Source organism: Leptonotus elevatus, chromosome 7, assembly GCF_054856555.1.
Source record: "Leptonotus elevatus isolate MCC_2025b chromosome 7, RoL_Lele_1.0, whole genome shotgun sequence".
Taxonomy (NCBI): Eukaryota; Metazoa; Chordata; class Actinopteri; order Syngnathiformes; family Syngnathidae; genus Leptonotus; species Leptonotus elevatus.
Window position 1 is genome coordinate 11802939 of NC_141245.1, and position 22578 is coordinate 11825516.

Genomic DNA, 22578 nt, shown 5'->3' on the forward strand with positions numbered 1-22578 from the left:
TACACGTTCTTCTTTCACTATACCACATAATTTTGCCTTACAAAAATGCGCCACTCAACTCAATTTTATTTATACTGTATATCACTTTAAAACAAAATAACACAAATGAATGTATATATATATATATATATATATATATATATATATATATATATATATATATATATATATATATATATATATATATATAAACAAATTAAAATAATAATACAATTAACAATAAATTAATAGATTAATGCTAACCTATAATAAAAAAACAAAAGTAGGAATTGCAACAATTTGTATGTGTGTGTGTTTTCCATCTATTTAGGCACTTTGTTTCAGGAGTGACTGAGGGTTCAGTATCTTGCTCGAGGACACAATGGCATGGTCACAAGGGCTGGGGGTTGCGCCCGCAACCTCTAGATTGTGAAACGAGCGCTCTAATGCTTCCTAATAATAGAAATTCTTATTGATTTTAGGTTTTTGAATAATTGAATATTTTTGGGGGGTTACGCAGATTTTCAGTACTCGCGTGGTCCAAATTTATCCTTATCCCCCGCACCAACTTTCCCACTTCCCATTTTTCTGGAGTGCAGCATTAATTACGACCGTCTTTTTTGTTTCATCATGAAATAAGTGTCGACATGGAATATACTGCCCCCTGGTGGAATATGTGTGCACACCAGAATCTGATATCTTACTTAGTTTGTGCGCACAAATACATTTCGTCACGTCCTTACAATAATGGCCCAATCACATTTTCACTTTCTGTTTTTGCCTCAAACTTCTCATCAGGATGCTAGCCACCTCTGCTAAAATCGGCTACATCCTTAGTTAAACATTCAATTCTACCCCTGAAATGAAATTAATAATAAATATAATATAATCAATAGTTTTTTTCGAGTTTTCCGCAATGCGTGAGCCATTATCTTAGGAATGTGACAATCTCTTTGGAAAGACTAGCAAACAGATGAAGTTGGCTTAACGTGCCTTAAAGTTTGTTTGTTTTTTGTTAATGATTCACATGCGTGACCTTTGCTTGTCTGTGGAATGTGCACGGACACTTTTAAACCAGTGTGTGTAATTTATGTCCAACTGGAAATGTGAAAAAAAACATGTGGGGTTCTACTATGTCAAGAGACGCTTGACGTCTTCACACTATTAGTCACCAATGCTGACAGTGAGCTTTCTGCTCAGGTCAAACATTTGCAGTTGAGAAAACCCTGTAAATATACTACAAAAGATTATAACGGGAAATGTACAAATGATGTTTTTATATAATAATACTGTGTATGAGCTGCATTGCAAGAGTGTAAGCACACATCATGAATGCCCCTTCCATTAGCACCGGTCTGGCTACGTATGGAAGACAATGACCTCATATCAATAGTGGACACAATTGTTTCTCAATGGCTTTTGGCTTTGCTTAAATTCATTGTTAACAAACTTGATCACAACACCAAAACAAAAGTCTGAATGAAAGACCACACATTTGTGGGCGCACGGCTTCAACAATGTCGCAATTTTTTGCTTTGACAACAAAGCCAACACAAGACATTTAAATTGGTCCCAGATACTCCCTCGCAAGAAGAGTTCAAGCTTAGTCGAGTTTGACAAACGTGTCCAAACCAGTTCCTGCATTAAAACCCAAAAGGTGACCAAGATCAGAAGTGATGTTGGACTTTGGCGTTACCCAAGACATTATTATTATTTAAATACAATTAGGTTGGGAGCCACAGAGAAGACAGTAGGCTACATTGATGCTCAGAATGGAAACCCCCTTCTACAGTAGAGCAGCATAGCACATACAGGCCCGGCTTTAAAGACCCCGATAATGCATTTAGCCAATTCCGACTAGAGATCACACCCACTGTGGTAGCAAAGAATTACGGCTTAGAAAGGCAGAGACACCGGTTAGACGTGACAACTTAAGAATGCTCATACAATCAGGGCATCCATTCTCTCTAAAAATAGTTCCTATGTGCCGTGGCTCATCAGTTTTACACGAAGAAAAAGCCTTGAGCGCCTCTCAGAAAAGAGGAAAGCTCTGGAATTACACAGCATTAAAGTGACCCACATTGAAATGACACATATTCTGCAGCGACGCAGTATCAGCTTCAAATTGGAAAGAGATCAGATGATGGGGAAGTGCACAGAGCAGCCGGCAAACCATGCCAAGCGCTTGCCATCTCCCGGCTCATGCCTACTACACATCATCCGCATCAGCATCCGTACTCCCACTCACCTTCTTGTCCCTTTTCCACAGCCTAAGACAGCAGAAGCTCCAGAAAAAGAAGTCTCCCACCATGTCAGCCACCCAGAGCCGGCGTCTCTGTGCTGCTCTAGTGCATTCTAAAAGAGAACAGGCGACCACAGCGCACAAAACATACACACGAGCAGGCAGCGGTCACAGCGGCAGAAAGCTGAAGCTGCACTGGGAGGGCGGGAGGCGAGCGAACCCACGCCTCTGCAGCTGAGCTCATCCCTCCTGAATGCCCTCCTACACCAAACCCCCCTCCTCGCCTACTTTAGCTATGACTTCATCACTTCCTGTTTGGCCCCGCCCCCTCCTGCACACGCGCCGGCCGGCATTTCCACCCTCCTACACCCCCCCCCCCCCCACGCTCTTGTGTCATCAGCAAATGCCTATTCTTACTTTCAAATCTCCCACTTCGGCACATTTCGACCACAACAGAATGACTCACATGTTGTAATGTAAAACAAAAAACATGGGACATTTGTTCTGGCAAACTAAACATTATAATGAATACTATCTCGTCTTATTATACGTCATGCCAACCAAATCATGAGATTGAAGCTGTCAACATTTTGGTTTAATATTTTTTTTCTACTGTACAATAATACTGTTTGGATTGAAATATTATTCTGGTCAGCGTCATTGATGAAAGCTGCCAAAATCAAATTGCCAATTGAGTACTCAGGTCTTGAAGCAATTGTCAGGATTATTTTTTAACATAAGTAACGACAACATGATATCAGCTATGGGAAGCTACATTCACAAAATCCTTCACTATGAACTATTGAGTTCATAACTTTCTGAGATAAACTGATAGAGTTAATTACCATTAATTCATATTAAGTTGATCGCAATTTACTCAATGGTCAATAAAGCAAATAGTGAAATACCCCATGCTTATTCATAGTTGTGCTTGTCAACATTATACAATGCCACGGGACTTTCTTTAAAATTATATTTTTTGGGGACATTTTATGTATCAAAATTTAGTAGCATCAGTACTTAATATCGGTATCAGTGACTACAAAACAGTTGGAATTCTCATACTGGTATCGGTCTGAAATAAAGTGGTATCATCCCTAGTTCTTGACACAAAAACCCCATTAAGTGACTTGTCACTTGACAACAAATTCAGACTTTTCACGTTAAATTATTTGTACATGGATTAATGCAATACAATGCTCTGCAATACAAGTTATTTCACAACTTTAGCCTAAGGGTCAGCATTGACTGACAATGTAAGTACTATCTCATCCATCCATTTATTACCGCTTATCTGAGGTCGGGTCGCGGGAGCTTTATGAGGGAAACCCAGACTTCCCTGTCCCCAGCCACTTCAACCAGCTCCTCCTGTGGGATCCCAAGGCATTCAAAGGCCAGCCGAGAGACATAGTCTCGCCAGTGTGTCCTGGGTCGTGCCCGGGGCCTCCCGCCGGTGGGACATTCCCGGAACACCTCTCCATGATGCCCGAACCAGATGCCCGAGCCACCCAACCGACTCCTCTCAACCTGGAGGAGCAGTGTCTCTACTCCGAGTCCCTTCCGGGTGACCGAGCTTCTCGCCCTATCTCTAAGGGAGAGCCCGGAGACCCTGCGGAGGAAACTCATTTCGGCCCCTTGTATCCGGGATCTTGTTCTTTCGGTCACGACCCACAGCTCGTGACCATAGGTGAGGGTAGAAACGTTGATTGACCGGTAAATCGAGAGCTTCGCCTTTCGAGTCAGCTCCTTCTTCACCACAATGGAACGATACAAAGTCAGCATCACTGCAGACGCTGCACCGATCCGTCTCCCGATCCATCCTACCCTCACACGTGAACAAGACCCCAAGATACTTGCTCTCCTCCACTTGGGGCAGGATCTCATCCCCGACCCAGAGATGCCACACCACCCTTTTCCGACTGAAGACCATGGTCTCAGATTTGGAGGTGCTGATCTTCATCCCATCCGCTTCACACTCGGCTGCGAACCGCTCCAGCGAGAGTTGGAGATCACGGCTTGATGAAGCCAACAGCACCACATCATCTGCAAAAAGCAGGGATGCAATGTTGAGGCCACCAAATCGGACCCCCTTAACGCCTCGGCTGCGCCTAGAAGTTCTGTCCACAAAAGTTATGAACAGAATCGGTGACCAAGGACAGCCTTGGCGGAGTCCAACCCTCACTGGGAACAAATCCGACTTACTGCCGGCAATGCGGACCAAACTCTAACACCGGTCGTACGGGAACCAAACAGCCCGTATCAGGGGGCTCGGTACCCCGTACTCCCGAAATACCCCCCTACAGGACAACCCGAGAGACACGTTCGAACGCCTTCTCCAAATTCACAAAACACATGTAGACTGGTTGGGCGAACTCCCATGCACCCTCGAGGACCCTGCCGAGGCTGTAGAGCTGGTCCGCTGTTCCACGGCCGGGACGAAAACCACATTGCTCCTCCTGAATCCGAGATTCGACTTCCCAACGGGTATCTTATTATCTTAGTCATTAATAAGTTACATACAAATACAACAATCTATATTTTGAATTAATAGTGCTCTCAAGGCAGTTTTTCTGAAGGCAGCTTTTGATACAGCTCTTGTATTTGTAGAAAAGTACATATTACAGTAAAGGAGAAGCAGGAGAAAAGGAAGTCTCTACCCACAAAAACAAAACAAAACAAAACACGGGCCTGAAGGACTTCACCAACAAAGAAGCAAACAGAAAGTCACAGTGTTGCTGGACAGTACCCATGCTGTCATCAGGCATGTGATACACAACGTGTGAAATCCGTTAATCTTATTATCACTGTCCTTCCTCTCTCGTCCAATCTCGACAGCAATGCTGTGTCACTCCTACGCCAGATCAGCGTCTCACTCGTCCTTGTCGTCTCAGTGGGCTGACCCCGCCCCCTTGTTACAGGCATGGGCTGAAGGCCATCACAGTGGTGAGGTATTAATAGGCGGTCAGACACATTGCACGTCGCTTCTGCAGAGACACGTGGCTGCTGAGAATTCATGAATAAGTTCCTGTCGATGCTCTGGGAATGGCTGCTCCACAGATGGGATTTCTACAGTGTATTATTCAAATAGCTTTAATATAGTATACCCAAATAAGTGTTTAGTTGTCTGCCAAAAATAAAAATGTGTTAATAAATGCAGCGGAAATTTGACCACACCCCCACTGAAAAAAACAAACATAGTATCGTGTACAAGTGCTTCCTGTCCAAATTAAACATGTACGTCTGTTGTGTCTATGGGGCGCTCATGTTATTCCACACTCCGGGCCCTGTGTGCTTCGCAAGTAGAAGTGATCAGGTAACAGAAGAACCGACTTGCTATTGGCTCTGTAGTATATGAGGAGGGGTGAGCAGTGGCTCATTTGCATGACAAAGTGCCAGCCCCGAAAAACGGGCTCACTTCAACAAGACAAGAAATACAGAGTGTAAAGTGTTCCAGAATCATTCATCCTTGGGATATTTTGAGATATGCTAATTGTTTTAAATTTGCGGAAAAATTACAACTGTGACTACAGATGGGCGTGGCTTGTTATTTCTGCCAGTACAGAGTCATTAAAAATAGAAATACAATAAATATACTATAAATAATATACTGTAATTATTAATATAGATATTTTAAATAGACCTTATCAAAGCTCAAGTTAGTTAATAAGACAAGAATGTCATTTCAGAAGTGAAACCAAGCAGCCAAAATAGGGGATTTTAGTTTTCTGACGATCGTCACAAATTCTTAAAAAAAGGGGAACTGCTTAAAAACATCTGAGTCATGTACTAATTTTATCTAGATTTTGATGGCGTGCTAGCTTGGAATGAAAATACTGTAGTGTCTCCTTGGATGAGCCAACATTAGCATTGGTATTGTTTAGAGTCGTTCAAATAAGACAAACTTAATTGCACACATTTTCAATGACAATAAATTATATTCGTTCAGGTGGTTTTATAACATTTGCTATACAGCGACTGACATTCAGGGCATTTTTGCCGAGATGAGTCCAAAAAGTAAAATTTGTCTTTTATTCAGCGCTCACATCTAATGCTAATAAAAATGTTGTGAGCAATGTACTGCAGTAGCATTTTGTGTCCATAACATTTGTCCAGGAAAGTGTGCAATGCAAGTACAACCTACTAAACTCATCATTCACATAAACGGCGGTTTTATCCAGAAGGACCCGAATGAGGTGCTGGTCTGGCACGCCTATTGACCACTGCATCATCACATAACCACATTTTGTCAGTGCCTATGCCTTAACGATGAAAAGCAGATCCTGCATGTCATACGTCATCACAAACACAGTCTATGAAACACCCACAGAAGGTTACCAAGTGGTAACATTTCACATCTGGAACTTTCCATTGGTTAAGTTTAAGCGCACACTATGTGTTGGTGAACCACCCACAATCAGCAAAGTGAAATTTAAAACACAAAACACGAAAGCAGAATAGGCTGCTGCTGTTTTTTCTACCAAATATTAGATGGCTTATACTTTATTTATGAACATATTGTGACTATTAAAGAAATACAGGGTATAATATTTGCTACAGGAAACACTGTCAAATTTAAACGCAAAGCTTCCCAAATTCATGCTGGTTAGTTGTCCAATAGATTTAAATCTTTTACTTTTGGGGTGTCATTATGGAAACACATAGACATGTAAAAAGTCTCTTATCCCATTTCATTCATGCCATTTACATGATTTTGTATTTCTTCCCAGTGTCCTTGAACGGTGGAGCAGTGACTCAGGTTCAATTCAGAGCAAAACAGAAAACAACAAGCACTGCATGTGATTTGGATTTTCATTGACTGAAAAATCTTGTGACTTTAGATTTCACATTCCACTCTTGGGGGGGATTTCTTGAGATGAGAAACAAAGTAAAAGAAAGATCCCCAAGAAAGTACCAAAGTACTTGCGACAGCTCTAAAAATGACAAATAACTAAACAAAAGATGGAAGTACGAACTTGACTATTATGTACAGTGCCATAAAGTATTTGCCCTCTTCTATTTTTTTCTTTCTTTTCTTTTTTACACGGTTTCCCCACTTAAACTCATTCACTGCCATTGACGGCTATAAAAGTCAAAAATTCATTTTAACTATTTCTATTAGTTTAACTTTTTTTCCACTTTCGTTAACACGAGTATGAAAAGCTAGATTTTTTTATTGTTCATTTAGAACAGATCTAAAAATGTTCATTAATCGTGAGTTAACTAGTAAAGTCATGCGATTAAATATGATTAAAAATGTTAATCGCCTGACGCCCCGAATTTGTAATCATCTTTTTTTTGTATTCATTCACTGCCATTGACGGTTATAAACGTCAAATTTATTTTTTTAACTATTTCTATTAGTTCAACATTTTTTCCCCACTTTTGTTAACAAGAGTATGAAAACCTAGAATTTTTTTTATTGTCAATTTAGAACCGACAAAATGTGTGATTAATCGTGAGTTAACTAGTTAAGTCATGCGATAAATTACGATAAACAATTTGAATCGTCTGTCACCCCTAATTTTTTAATAATCTTTGTTTTAATGAATTTATGGCAGGGAATGAGTTAATGGTTAATATCATCAAACAAATGTAGAGATCAGTTGTTAACCTTAGCAGATATAAAAATGATTTTTTTTTAATAAGGTGATTTCATTTATTAAGGAAGAATTTTTTTTATTCAAAGCTACCCATTTTCTATAACTAGCAATGAGTCTTTCAGATCTCTGTAGAGAATTGCTTTAATTCAGCAACACTGGAGGGTTTTTGAGCATGAAAGGTTATGCCACAGCATTTCAATTAGAACCAATCACAGCAAGTCATCCAGGTTCTGAAGTAGCAAAGCATCCCCAGACCATCGCACTACCACAACCCCGTTTGTTGGTATGATGTTCTTTTGCTGAAATACTGTTGTTAAATTTAGGCCAGATGTGACAGACATGTACCGTCGAGAAAGCACAGCTTTTGTTTTGTCAGTCAATGCTTCTCCCACAAGTTTTGGGAATCATTCAGCAGTCGTTTTTGTCTTGGATGTCATTTTTGCCCAGTGTCTTCCTTATCATTGAGTCATAATGACTGACCTTAACTGATCCGAAGGAGGGTAAGCGTTATTTAGGCATCTTCCTTGTGACGTCCTGGATGAGTCGTCATTGTGCTCTTGTGTTCACTTTTGTGGGCTGGCCACTTCCAAACTTTCCCATGCTTTTTCAATTTGTGAATAATGACTTTCACCGTCATTCGCTAGAGTCCTAAAGCTTTGTAATCTTAGACGTCAATTTATTTCTGATCTGTTTTGGAGGTAATTAGGCTTGGGTGTGGTCAACGAAAATTTACTTAAAAATTAGAATAGCCACAGTAAAGTCTTGATTTAACAAGGGGGCCGTGCAGGTTTTTTTTCACACTGGGTCGGGTTTTTTACTCCTTAACTCATTCACTACCATTGACGGCTATAGACGTCAAAAATTAATTTGAACTATTTCTATTAGTTTCACATTTTTTCCACTTTTGTTAACAAGAGTATGAAAACCTAGGGGGGAAAAAGATTTGTACATTTAGAACAGATATAAAATTTGTGATTAATCTTGAGTTAACTAGTTGTCAAAAAAATTAATCGCCTGATGCCCCTCATTAAAAAAATAAAATATTAAAAATTAGGGACGTCAGACAATTACTTTTTTTATTGTAATTAATCGCCTGACTTCAATAGTTAACTCACAATTAATCACAAATTTTATATCTGTTCCAAATGTACAATATTTAAAAAAAAATTGTCATACTAAAAATGTGAAACTAATAGAAATAGTTCAAATGAATTTTTGACGTCTATAGCCGTCAATGGCAGTGAATGAGTTAATAAATCCAATCATCATTTCAAATTTTATGTTTACTTACTTATATGTCTGATGTCTGTCTGATTTGCTTGATAACCTTAAATTCTTAAAAGTGGGGAAACCATGAAAAAATGGGGGTCAAATATTTTTATGGCGCTGAATATTCACATCCTTATTCTGCAAGGGTGGATATAATTTATCACCATAAATCATCGAGGTACAAATCCAATACCATTGCTCAGCATTATTTTTTGCACAGATGTGTCTATTCAAAGAAAAACAATAAGAGCAGAGTGAGGGTGGGACAGGATATACGGTAATTCAATTACAAGAGTGAAAGTCTCAGTTCAGCACATACATCCTCGGGAAAGGTCATAAACTACTTGAGTGGTGTCCGACAAGTGAGTTACTGCTCTCTGCAGGCGCCGACAAGAAAAGCCAACACGTTTTCGCAAGTACAATACAATAGGGGTTGAGGCCAAATATTCATATTGTAATGTTTGTAAGCAGTGTATGGTAAGTAGGGATGATTAACTCTGGTAAAAATCAACAACAACCAATTGATTGTTATTGCTTGGCTATTATTTTTGATGGGAGAGCCTCACGCTGAATGGAATGAACTCCAGCTGCAGATGCTGTTGTAGTGAGCGGAAAAGTTTCCATTGCATGGTTGTAGGCCACAGCAATGCCATTTGGTCTGGGCACTATTTATTTATTTTTTTAAAGACCAAAACAGCACATCTGTTGCTTTTAGCCAAGCAGTACATTTTTTCTTTCTTAACATACGTATATTGTGTTTATGGAAGTGTCTTATTGGCTAGCGAACATCCGCTCTGCCAACTTATTTGCAGGAAGACTAAAGCCTAAATTAAAAAATACCATTAGCCTATGAATCAGGTTGCTTTCATTATAAGATAAGAAATGCAAGGCTGTGATGTCATTGCAAGCTTTGTGGAAACTTGTTATCTTGTTAAAAGTTGAGTGAATTAAGGAATGCAACTACTTGCCCTTCATTTTAGTCATTATTTTTAAAGACAACGTCTATTGGAAAAATAGCTGAACTAATACTTTTTTGTTGTGTGATAAAATACACAATTTTTATTTCTCATTTAAGTTACATTAAAATGCAAAATATTGGCCACTAACACTACAGTAGAGATAGACGATGTTTTTTTTGCAGGGCCGATACAGATGCAATAAACATCCTTTTAAATTTCTAACAAAATGTTCAGGGAGCTCCCAAGGTTATCTATCTCAAAAAGTTAAATGAAAACTTAAACAAAAACAAGTAAACACCATAGCTCTCTATAGTTTTCTACAGTAAATATTTTTTTCCCCAAAATAAAAAAAAAACTGAAATCCTAAACTTTCACATTTCTTCGTTTTAATGTCAAACAAAAACAAATGCTTCACCAGCATCTCTTATAAAGTTAACTGAAAATTTTAAATAGCTCCGAGATTATAATGGTTTTAGATTTACCTTTTATCGGCCATCAAATAAACTACACAAATACACTACAGGCTTTGTGAAAATGGTTTACTTTGCTACGTGTTTGTTATACATTCATACCATTCGTATATTAATTTTACACACCACATTTAATCAAACTATAATTGCATTTATATCAGCAAAATGTGAATTTTACTTTTACTTACTCAGCTGTAGCTGATGTTTGCGTTATGTTCTATGTTCAATTCAAACTGTATGTATGGTGGTTAAGTCAAAGACCGTCATCAGTCTTTTTGAGTTGTAAGGACAGCAATAAACCCGAGAAGGACACCGAGGACGCGGGATGATCCCTTATACACTTTCAGATTCTGCAGTGTTACATTACTGAGATTGCACAGCAAAGGAGACACACACATTATCGAGATTGCACAGCAAAGGGGACACACAATTTGTCTCAAGGAAGTACTAGTTCATCATGCGCAATAAATCTAGCCAGTTACACTTGAACCATCCACTCCCTAACACAAAAACTATTCACAAACTATGTTAGAAAAACTGCAAAAAGCCCATTTTTCATTTGCATAATTATTCAGTGTTTGCTCTAAACGTTAGTGCTGTAAGCTAAGTGACACAAATGCAAATTATTTTTATTATAATATCCTTCTTATCTAAATTCAGTAGACTGACATTGCTTTGCAAATTTATTCTTCCTATTTATTGAAACACTTTTCGTATCATCTACCACCAAGCCTGGCAAATTTAATTTTTTTATCACAACTAACTCAAAAAGGATTTTTTTTTTTCTTTCTCCAAAGCATTTTTGAGCAAGTTAAACAGCACAGCTTCAACAATGTATGCATAAACCGAGGCCCTGGAGGTAAGGAAAGATGAGTGTTAGCGGTATAAATCCTCTTACCATAATGAGGCCAGTAGTGATAAGGTCATTGCAGCCGTGGCACAGCTCCCCAAATTTGGCCCAGTAGTCTTTTTTGCAGAAGAGCCGTCCATCTTTTTCATAGTACCAGTGGGACAGCGAGCTGCTGCACTCACAGCATCTAACAAAGGAAATACAAAGAGCAACACATCAACCTAAATAGTGGACAATAATAATTGTTCTTATGGATATGTAACACAATCTCTAAAACAGTGTATTCAAAGGAGGATACCACTACCAGAGTTTTTTTCAACAACAAAATGTTTAGTTACTTTCCTGGATAACATTTGCATGATGTTTGGTTTTATCTGAAGGATTATCTTACTGAAAACTTGCCTCACTGCGTCATTTTTCAACATCTGCGTCAAACACCGGCAGGGTGAAAGCCAAATGAATCTGTCGTTTCGATGTCCGTGACCTTTACATTTTACGCAAAGCCAAAACTGTAGTCCTGGTGGTGATAATGAGCGTCTTTGCAAGGACTATCACAAGCACCACTAATGAGGTGGGCAAGGCAAGACAAAATGAGATCACATCAAAACACAGCTATGAGTGGGCCTTTGTGCTCGTGTGTGTCTGCAGTGACTGTTTTTCAAAGAAAAAAGCAATGCTGTCATCTGAAACATCATAATGACTAGAGTGTAGTATTGTCCATTCGGATCAACATTAAAGAATGTTAATTTGATAGTGGAAAGTGTCTTTACAGTATTTTGACCAACAATGGGTAGTGTATGGGCTGGGTTGTTCATTTATTGATCGTTTAAATTTTACCCTGCTGGGTTGCTGGATGTTAACAATTTGCTAAAAATGGCAGAATTCCAGAACTCTTGTGTCATTAACCTGAGTGGGAAATTTAGCACATGGGTTTTATAAGGCTTAATGGCAGCTGCCTTACATCACCAAGCACAATGTAAAGTAACAAGTCACAAGTAGACTCTGGAGTGGAAACGTTCTTTAGAATGGTGAATCATCCACCTCTGGGTTTAACTAATACCAAGGGACCATTACCTACTTGGCCGAATTATGCCAGTTTTGCGGAATGGGGAAAAGACTAATGGGTTTGTTTGGGGGTTTGGATAGACCCCTCCAGTGGAAGGAAATCTTGAAGAAAGAATCTAGGACGAAAGCTTCAACCCATATTTTGGGCAATACTTCTCACTTTGTGACTGTGGAGAGGTCCTTTTCTGTTTCAGCTGCCTCAGATCAAGTTCCAGAAAAGCATGGGTGGTTGAATTTATCCATATTGTCCTGAGACAGATTTCTGATTTTGGAGGAGAAAAAAAGCTATAGCTGCAAGAGTCAGGACAATTTCATAACAATATCTTATTATGTAAAGCATGACTATCATCCTGTATGTTGCAGATAGTGCACACTTCACTCTCCGCACCACCGCTACATCACAAATGTTTATGAAATTATTGTAACTAGCTTCCAGTAATAGGCATGTCTGCTTGTACTTGTTGCTGCCATGTGTGTTAGTAGCGGCAAAAGAATTATAATCACAAACGTCTATGCTAATTTCCATTAGCCTGCCTATGGTGTTTGGCATTGTGTAAGCATTAGGCTAGCGCGCTAGCGTTAGGCTAGCACAATTTCATTAGACAAAATGACATGATTTGGTTGAACACTGTTGTTTAAATATACAATGTTTAATTGTGTGTCAGATTTACAGTGGGATTCAACAGTAAAACAGCCTTAAACAAGAAACGTTGCCTTTTATTTGGAGAACAGGCACTCTGAAGATCTTTAAAAAAAAAAATGTTTTGAATAAGGTTAAGTGACAGTGTGTTTGGATGAATTTAAGTGTGTTTTAATAAGTTGAAATGTTCAAAGCATGTGGGAGGGGTGAACCGTGAAACTGTTTTTATATGGTCTGTAGGTCATACATTTTCCACCTATTGAAGGTGGTTTTGGAACTTTCTTGCCACCCCCAGTGGACCATTATCACTTAGACCAACTTTAAAAAATGTACCACTATTTTCCATTAGACAATATACAGAACTCTGTCTGTACTGAAAGTGTGCTAATCCCCACTTTGTATGATAAACTAATGTGTGCATGCGGGGGAAAAAAGTGTCTACCAGCTGTGACTAAGTGTCTCCCCCACTTCCTCTCAGTTGACCGTCTAAACGTCCAATCCCCAATTTCCAACACACACGGTCACATTCCTCACTTTACTGGCATTCCTCGTCATGGCTCCTCGTGTGTTTAGCTGTAAAGCAGTGAAAGTGTTGCTAAACTTTGCAGGTGCAGCAATTTCCTTGCTTTGACTTTGGTCAAGGTCGTCTCTGTCAGCAAGCCTGCTGAGTCGCACTCACTTTGCGGCCTGGATACACAATTTATTCATAGGCACTTGATCGCAGGCACGCCCTCTCTCTTGAGCATCTGCATGCTGTGCTTCACAGCACATCGACAGAGCTGCTTCAGTATGCAGCATGTTTGGGTGGGAGGAGATTTGGAAGTGGGTCAAGGCTTTCAGGAGATGTCAGCAGCATCCAGACAGAAGCTACTTTGCGTTCCTCGCCCTGTGCCCTTTAATAACTTCCCTTGAGACACATACCCGTGAACGGAAAATCTGTGCTGAGACAAATTCACACCTGGGGGTGTTCACAGATGTGATTACATTCATTTTCCATGCAAACATATGTAGCTGGGAGTGGCAGAATTAAATATATTGGTGAATACCCCAGTGTCAACCAGATTGTGATGCCCTCAAGATAAGAATAATAAAAAAAAGGATATAATCAAGTATTTCATTAGGAGGGAATGGTATATGTTCAGTCATTATTGCAGTAATTTGTGTGTACATCACATTTGGGTATTTTTTTGCGTGACTGAATTTAGACCATAAGAGGATTATCAGCATGAAATACTCAGAGAGTCTTTGCACACTTGATTTTCTGCATGTGCACACACTGACACACTCACACGCATACAGAATGTGAAAATATCCACACGAACTTGGGTGATTTGTTGAACATAAGCACATGACTCTGGAAAGACAAGTTAAGCATCATAGGATGTAATTAATGAGCATGGAAAAATGAGAATGGAATAGGAACAGATTAGAGACACCCAGCTGGGATCCCCAAAGGGGCCTGAAAACAGCCAATCGCTGAGGGGATAGAAATGGAGGAGTCAAGTCCGTAAATCTAAAACTGTCGCCTGTCTCCTCCTGAAATCCTGTTGGAATCCCAATGGAATTAAATTCAGTGTCTGACAGCAATAAATTATTTCTTTTTTTCCAGGACAAAACTCAGGCAGCTTGCTCCCAAATCTCATCTGGACCCGACTTGGATATTACAGTTGTTCTTGGGATTTATTTACAACAACATGGCTGTCTTTATGTGAGAAAGACTTTTAAGTTTTCACTGTAAAAAAAAAAAAACAACAACTCTAGAATTTGACTCATTTGTTGAAAATAATGTTGTTTTTAAAATAACAATAATCTAGGTGTGATATGCCCTGAGATTGCCCGGCAACCAGTCCAGGGACACTGGGAGAGGCTGCAGCTCATCCGTGGCCCTAGTGAGGATAAGCTGCATAGAAGATGGATGGATAAATAACACTAGTCTAGACAACTATATTGGGCACCCAGGAAATAGCCCACACAATTATCAATACTGCTCGTTTCAAAAAAAAGAGCAACAAGCAAAAGCTCCCAGCGACTTTCAGAAGCAGACTGACTCAAATGGTTGAAAGGGGACAGCTTCATTATACAGTATGCAATGTCGTTTTGTGGCATGGCTGCTAGCTCCCCATTGCTGCAGTAATATATTTTTAAATTCAACATTCTACATTATTGCTATGGTTTGCTTTACCGCTATTGTATTGGAGCGAAAAGTCACGTTTAAATTGACAAGGGAAGCAGACAGGTTTTACTTTATAGCACAAATAATTTATTAGAAGATTTTAACTCATTCACTGCTATTGACGGCTATGGACGTAAAAAAATTCATTCAAACTATTTCTACTAGGTAAAAAAAAATTCTACCTTTGTTAACAAGAGTATGAAAACCTTTTTTTTTTTATTGTACATTTAGAACAGATATAAAATGTGTGATTAATTGTGAGTTAACTAGTGAAGCCATGCGATTAATTACGATCAAAAATTGTAATCGCCCCAAATTTTTAATAATCTTTAAATCGCACAGGAGATTATTTTTTTATTGTAATTAATCACATGACTTCAAGAGTTAACTCACAATTAATCACACCTTTTATATCTGTTCTAATAGTACAATAAAAAAAATCTAGATTTTCCTGCTCTTGTTAACAAAAGTGGAAAAAAATGTTAAACCAATAGAAATAGTTCAAATGAATTTTTGACGTCTATAGCCGTCAATGGCAGTGAATGAGTTAATGACATCTCTCTACCATAACAATTAACTGCAATTAGGTTCATGTGCATGTGTATCACAGCAGTTAAAACCGTTTTTAAATACATAATGACCTCCACATGTTGCTCTTTGTCGACCTTTTCCTTCATTCATATTTATTACCCCCCCCCCCCCCCCATGAGGCAATGTTATTAGACATTTTCATGATGTAATAATCTGGAACATCTGTGCATACTGTTAATCATGTGGAGCGCCAGACGAAGGTCAGAACGGAACATGATTCATTTGTCCCAGCTCATAAGAATCTGAATGACATAAAAGTGCAATAACAATACACAAAAGTGCAATAGATAATAATACGTTTGCAAACTGTATTTTTTATGGATATAAAGAAAACTTTTGACATGATAGATCATATGTGAACAAAATTATAAAATTTTGAGATTAGAGGGATAGGGTTGCGTTAGTTAAAAAGTTATATGGATAAAAGACAGCAGTTTGTGCACATACAGGGGAACAAAGGTCTTTAGTTTTGGATTTCACCTGTGGTGTACCGCAAGAGTCAATATTAGGACCAAATTTATAAATATTGTGCCTAAACAATATATGCAATAGTTCCAATGTATTAAAGTATGTTATCTTTGCCGATTAGAAAAATGTTTTGTGCGCAGGGAAGAAGCGGCTGGTGGAAGTTTAGGCAACATAATAGGACACATTGAAATTGTGGTTTGAAATAAATAATACTTAACTACTAAAAAAATTAATCAATAAATTTCCGTCATCTATGGAATTAAAAACAGATACTATAAGATTGGAAATGGTTTACAAGAATCAATTTTTAGTAATTATTATTGACTCTAGGCTTAGGTGGAAACGACCAATCATGGCTTGTGAATGTCCCATGACCAAATTCAGAACCGCCCCCTGAAATGGATGAATTTTGCTGCTTTACTCATATTCCACAAACACAATATAAAAACAGAATAGACTTACAGACTTTAGACTAGGCTGGGCACATACATATTACTTACTTCAAGTGTTAAATCTAAATAGGATTTAATGTTTCCAGGCATTCATACAATATTCTTTGCTATTTGACACATGGCACAAGTGCGAGGAGGAAGCGAAGGCTCGAGCGAGTTTGTGTGTACAGGTGTTGCCCCGGGCCGTTATATGACGTGCACATTTGACACTGGTGCAGGAAGTGGATGGAACCAAATGGGCCTGATGTGATGAGAGCCATGGATCACCATTAGTTGACAGATGTAAACCTGAAATATTTACGAGGGTACACACACCCACACCGTTAACTTCAGATTCACTAAACATCCTTCCCTTTCCCTTTTCTTTAAAAAAGTCAGTTTAATAAAAAGGAGGTTTCAGACTAATGTCCCTACAGCAATGATTCCCAGCCAAATGTGCTATGCTGTGAGAAACTATCCAATTTCATTGATTACTTTGTTCATTTATCTATGCCAGTGATGTGTTGTGACAAGAGGAACTGAAGATGTGCGCACAAACAACCGCACACGCAGAAATGTAGCTGCTTATGAATTATTAAAGCTTCCATCATCTTCTATAAAGCTCAGAGGGACATCCATCACCTCTGTCTGCAAAGCATGCAGGAATGCTGTTGAGATCTGATCAATATGCCAATATGTCAAGGACAATCGAGAAAACAAGCCAACATAATATTACCGAGGCTTTTACAACTTATCTGACTGATGGTGATGAAAACTAATGCGTCTGCTGCGGAAAATGTAGTATTGTGCTGAAATCCTCACTAAAAAAAAGATGCACACGAATACACTGCCTGGGGAAGACATCTTTGTTCCCGCCCATAAGATCATGCAAATTGAGGGGATTACGGCATCCGTGCCAAAACATTCCCTTTTGCATGAAGGAAACCACCAGCAGGATTCCTCAACACAGACAATAACACCCCCGATGGGACATCATTTTAGCAAATGAATTCAGGTTTTAATGTCGCTTAGCTCTCACACACTTCCAAGGATCCGTCCCAAAACACTCTGCCCCTTTTTGAACCCCGTCTTTTCACCTCCATGGCAACCCGAAATGCCACAGCAATGAGGTCACCTCTCTCTGGGAGAAGACATTCGCTCATCGTGCTGACCTCCCGCCTACTCTCTATTGGGCAGCATTAAACCAGGAAATCCCTCAGCCAATGAGGTTAGGACTCCAGTGACCTTGGCAGTATCGAGTGAAAATCCTCGTTCACGGTTGAACATTTACTCCATTTGTAAAATTCCCACCAAATGGAGGAAAATAAGCTGTGCATTTTAAACAGCACTGCGTGTACTCTGGGGAAGGAACAGACGCTCCGAGGTGACCGTGTTTGTATTTGTGACACCATTCAGCTGGTAAACAGCCTGTGAGTAAAGGCTGTGCACGGCAGCAGTTTGCTTTGTGAGAGTTAAGCTGCGAGCTCGGTCTGGGAACTTCTCACTTGTTTTACTGGCTGGGGAACAATAAAAGAAAGCTCTGGAAGCTGATTATTGTTCGGAGGGATTCAGGAGACAGAAGAGTGTCTGCTCATCAGCATTTAGAGAAGAGTCCGTGTCAGACTAAAGCTTGAACACAAATTCTGAACAGCAGGAAAAAAAGAGTTCTTAAACACTATAGATTGCTGCTACACAATATTTACAATAGAGGCACTTGGGTGATTAAAAGTTGTCAAGTGCAAAATATGCTAGGAAGAAACAGTTGAAATAACCTGAAATCTTGTTGCAAACAAATTAAAAAAAAACCTGAGCATCCCAATCTGATCTGGAAGTGAAGTAAATAAAAGCACATTTAGCTTGCACTTGTTTTAGTGTCCAGCAGAGGACGACTACACTAATTTCTAAAATATTTGTTTATGACACTTGCCATTGCCATTGCGGGCCGGTTACTCCACTTTTATCAATATCCACTAACAAGGTATGAACATTTGAAGACATTTGCTTGATAAACAATGGGAAAAAACATTCCTAATTTACTCATTAACTGCCATTGACGGGGATATAAACGTCAAAAATTCATTTGAACTATTTCTATTAGTTTAAAAAAAAATTCCACTTTTGTTGAAAATCTAGATTTTTTTTATTGTACATTTAGTTTTGTACATAAAATTTGTGATTAATCGCGAGTTAACTAGTGAAGTCAGTTTTTAATCGCCTGACGCCCCGAATTTGTTATAATATTTTCTTTATTTTTTATTTTTATTCATTCACTGCCGTTGATGGCTATAAACGTCAAAAATTATTTTGAACTATTTCTATTAGCTTAACATTTTTTTCTACTTTTGTTAACAAGAGTATGAAAACCTAGATTTTTTTTTTATTTTACATTTAGAACATACAGAATTTGTATGTCTTGCCCCTAATTTTTAATAATCTTTTTTTTATGAATTTATGGCAGTGAATGAGTTAAGTATAAATACAGGGAGTCCTCAGGTTACGAGTTCCGTTCCTACGGCGATGTAACCCAAAATCACGACTTAAGTCGGATTTCCCCGTTAATGTCGATATTCACATCAAAATACTTTGTACAGTAATTAAAAAAAAAACATTATTGCGCGACCCGGAAGATGCCGGAACCAATATTTCGTGTTTCCGCACGGACATTCATTGGTGACGGACGGCGGACCGGAGCTAATTCAAGCTTAGACACGGAAATGTGACTCGCCTGATGGCGAGCCGACCGGCTGATGGACGTCCGTTGCTGGAGGTAACAACAACACAACTTTAAATAATTTTAAAATGGAGTGATTACTGAGGGAAATTAACAAAAAATAAGGTATTACGGACAACGTACCTTGAGCACTCCCTGTACTGCTTGTATTTATCCTTCAGTGTTTTGTCAACTTCACAAGTACAGGGACACTTTGACTTGCGAGTGACTCAGTCATTCTTTTGAAATATGAGCCGTAATTTGGTAAATTCACAGTTTGGGAGATAGTAAACAATTCTTCAAAAAAGAGGCCACATACGAGCCTCAAGCTGTTAATTGCCGTTGCCTGTTAACGTTTACTGGAAAGCTGAACAGGAAACAACAGAGAACTGCATGTTCTGCATTTAAACAAACCACATAACTTTGTCTGACAAGTCTGCTATCTTAAGGCTAACACATAAATTAAAAAAAAACATAAATGTGCTAATGAAACTAGCATAGCGAATCATCAGCGAATTTCATGCTTGTAAACGGCAAGAAAAACAAAAGCCCAAGGCTGCTGGTACCATTGTGTTGCGTATGGTTACATAAGCCATACAATTAACTAGGAGATACCTTTCAAAGTAAAAAAAAAAATGTGTTGGCTTTTTTTCAAATGCTATGTATTGATAGCAAAAAGCAAACCTCATGATAATCGGTGGACAAGTGAGCAAGTTACGACTTATTTTCAAAATCGCCTTTGATGTAAAAGTCACCCCTGCCAACATGGCCGCCACGAACGCATGGCAGCGCGCTGGCATATATATGGGATTATTACGCATTACACTACTTGAATGAACAGCAACTGACCAATCAGAGGCCATTGTTTGGTCATGGCAAAAAGGAATCGTCAGCTTTATACGGAAACCTGTATGATGGGGATTCCCCGCATGGACATTCACAACAGCAACGTTATAAGCAATGGTTTATGTCTTCTTCATTGAGTATCTTTTACAAAATGAGATTTTTTTGAACACTTCACAATGTTTATATCATAAAAATGAAGGTTTTAACCGATGAAAGAGGACAAAGTTTGAACTACTAAACCGTTATTGCCTCATATCTCGGAACCTACGTGTGACTTTAAACTCATTTTAATAACTCACTTTAATATTAAAGCAAAGAACACATCACAACCCGCATGATGAAGCCTAAGCACCATTCAAAAAAAACACACACACACACTGAACACACATCCACCTATGATAATCAAGAGGAAGTCAATGACCATGTTTTATATTTGCATCCAGAAGTTGAAGTGGTTAAGAGTTGATGTGAAGCCTGGGTGAGCTTACAGGAAATTTAGGACGTGAGTTGCCAAAGTATCTTCACCATGACACATTTCAGAAGTGACATCCCTCTGAAAGAGACACACTTGGGATTTTTCAGTGGCTGTATGCAATTTTATGTCTATTTTGAAGAAATATATTCCCTAGCCATGCCACTCATAGCTGTTAAAAAAGCTTATTTACAACCCCACAAAGGAAAATAGTCGAATTACTTGACTGACCAGTCACCACAGATCAATATTTACAATACAGCAGATTTCATATCAAGTCATTTATTATTTATTTTAAACAACATCATCTAACTTTGTGCCTTATGCATCTCTCCTAATGATTCACTTTTGTCTTGTCTCTTAATTCCCCTTGTAGGATTGTTTTCTAATTCTGTAATTGCCATACATATGAACAATTGGACTTTTTGTTTGAATTAGAAATGTTTTAAATCCAAACGTTAATGTTTTAGCTTTGATGCAACTGAGGCATCCTGGGAAATGTCTTTTGTGGGTCTTGCACTGAAAAGAATTGAGGAAACCCTTTATTTAGTTTCCACATTTACCAATTAGTCAGATAGAAACCATAATTAATTGATTCAAAGAAAAAGGAAAATGGAGTGCTGTAAATGAATGCTCCTTAAAGGTTAGACTCAAGTGTATAAAAGGACATTCTCAAACACACTTCACAGCTCCTCAGAACGTGAAAAAGTTGAATCCAGCACATTCAACTTACTTGGTGTGCTGATGCTGTCTCTTGCCGTGCTGATTCTTTGCTGACATTTCCCCCACAGGACCGAAGGTGTCGTTTTGACACTTAAAAGCCACACTCATGTCCGCAGCGCTGATGCTGAACTCGCAAAGCGTGACAAGCAGCCTCGCAGCCTGGCAGTCGCTGTCATCAATGACACACTCTACTCCGCTTCTCCCTTGCTTTGTTTGCTCCCACAGTGCAGCTGCCTTTTTGGCCTCAACGACTTCCTGCGGTTGTCCTCTGGGAACACACTTGACTCTGTGACATCACGGCCTCAGCCATTCAAACATACATTTATGGCCTTGATTCCTGAATCGTAATCATAATCAATAACAATAATAATAAATATAGGCCAAAAATGTATTATTTTTAAAGCAGTTGAATGGGCACAATTATATGCTGATTTTTGTTCTTCTCGGATCAGCCCGATTAAAAAAATAATAATGGAAATGGGGAGTGATAGTAATTTAATATGTTTAGGCCTCTTATTGTGCTTTTAACTTATCAGTGCCATCAACTGATTGAGGTGTTTTTCATATTAGCATCATGTTCATATTTAACACAGTCAAGTGGAACACAGAATAAGAATACAGTAGAACATTGAATGTCCAATAAAGTTCCCAAAATTGTTTAGGTTGGCATAAAAAAAGTACATCTTTATGTCTGTCTTATATTTAAACAGTTACGCAAAATTTCAAACATACATAACATGTCATAGCTGTGATATGCTTTCATCAAAAATCTTTTAATTAGCCATGTGAAATCAGCCTGTTCGGAGGGGGCGGTCCTGTATCATTCAAATAAACCACATCTCGCCTCAACTTGCATGCAGCTAGTGTCGGACCCGATGGGTCGACCGCCGCTTAGTCCCATGATTCGAGCTCCCACCACTTGTCTCCATCTGCTGTGCTTTTGCTAGCTTCTCCTGCTAGTCGCTCTTGTTAGCTGCTCCAGCTAGTTCTTGCTAGCCGCTCTTGTTAGCCGCTTCAGAGAGTTCTTGCTAGGCGCTAACTTCTGCTCATTTGCTCACTCCAAATAATAAATGGTAGTAATTGGTGGTAG

General features: G+C 38.9%; 1 protein-coding gene across 4 annotated transcripts in view; it reads right to left on the reverse strand.

Moving 5' to 3' along the window:
- Window positions 1-22578, reverse strand: part of limk1a (LIM domain kinase 1a) — a 44315-nt gene that overhangs the window by 14878 nt on the left and 6859 nt on the right. The window contains exons 1-2 of one of the 4 annotated variants that reach the window (XM_086081058.1): window positions 21499-21725; window positions 11418-11556 (exon numbers count right to left, since the gene is read on the reverse strand). In XM_086081058.1, the coding sequence (XP_085937184.1) occupies window positions 11418-11556; window positions 21499-21596 (237 nt within the window). In that variant the 5' untranslated portion in view covers window positions 21597-21725. Of the gene's footprint in view, window positions 1-2227; window positions 2479-11417; window positions 11557-11771; window positions 11932-21498; window positions 21726-22578 lie in introns of those variants that run through there. The other 3 variants (XM_086081059.1, XM_086081057.1, XM_086081060.1) reach the window with 3 other exon arrangements.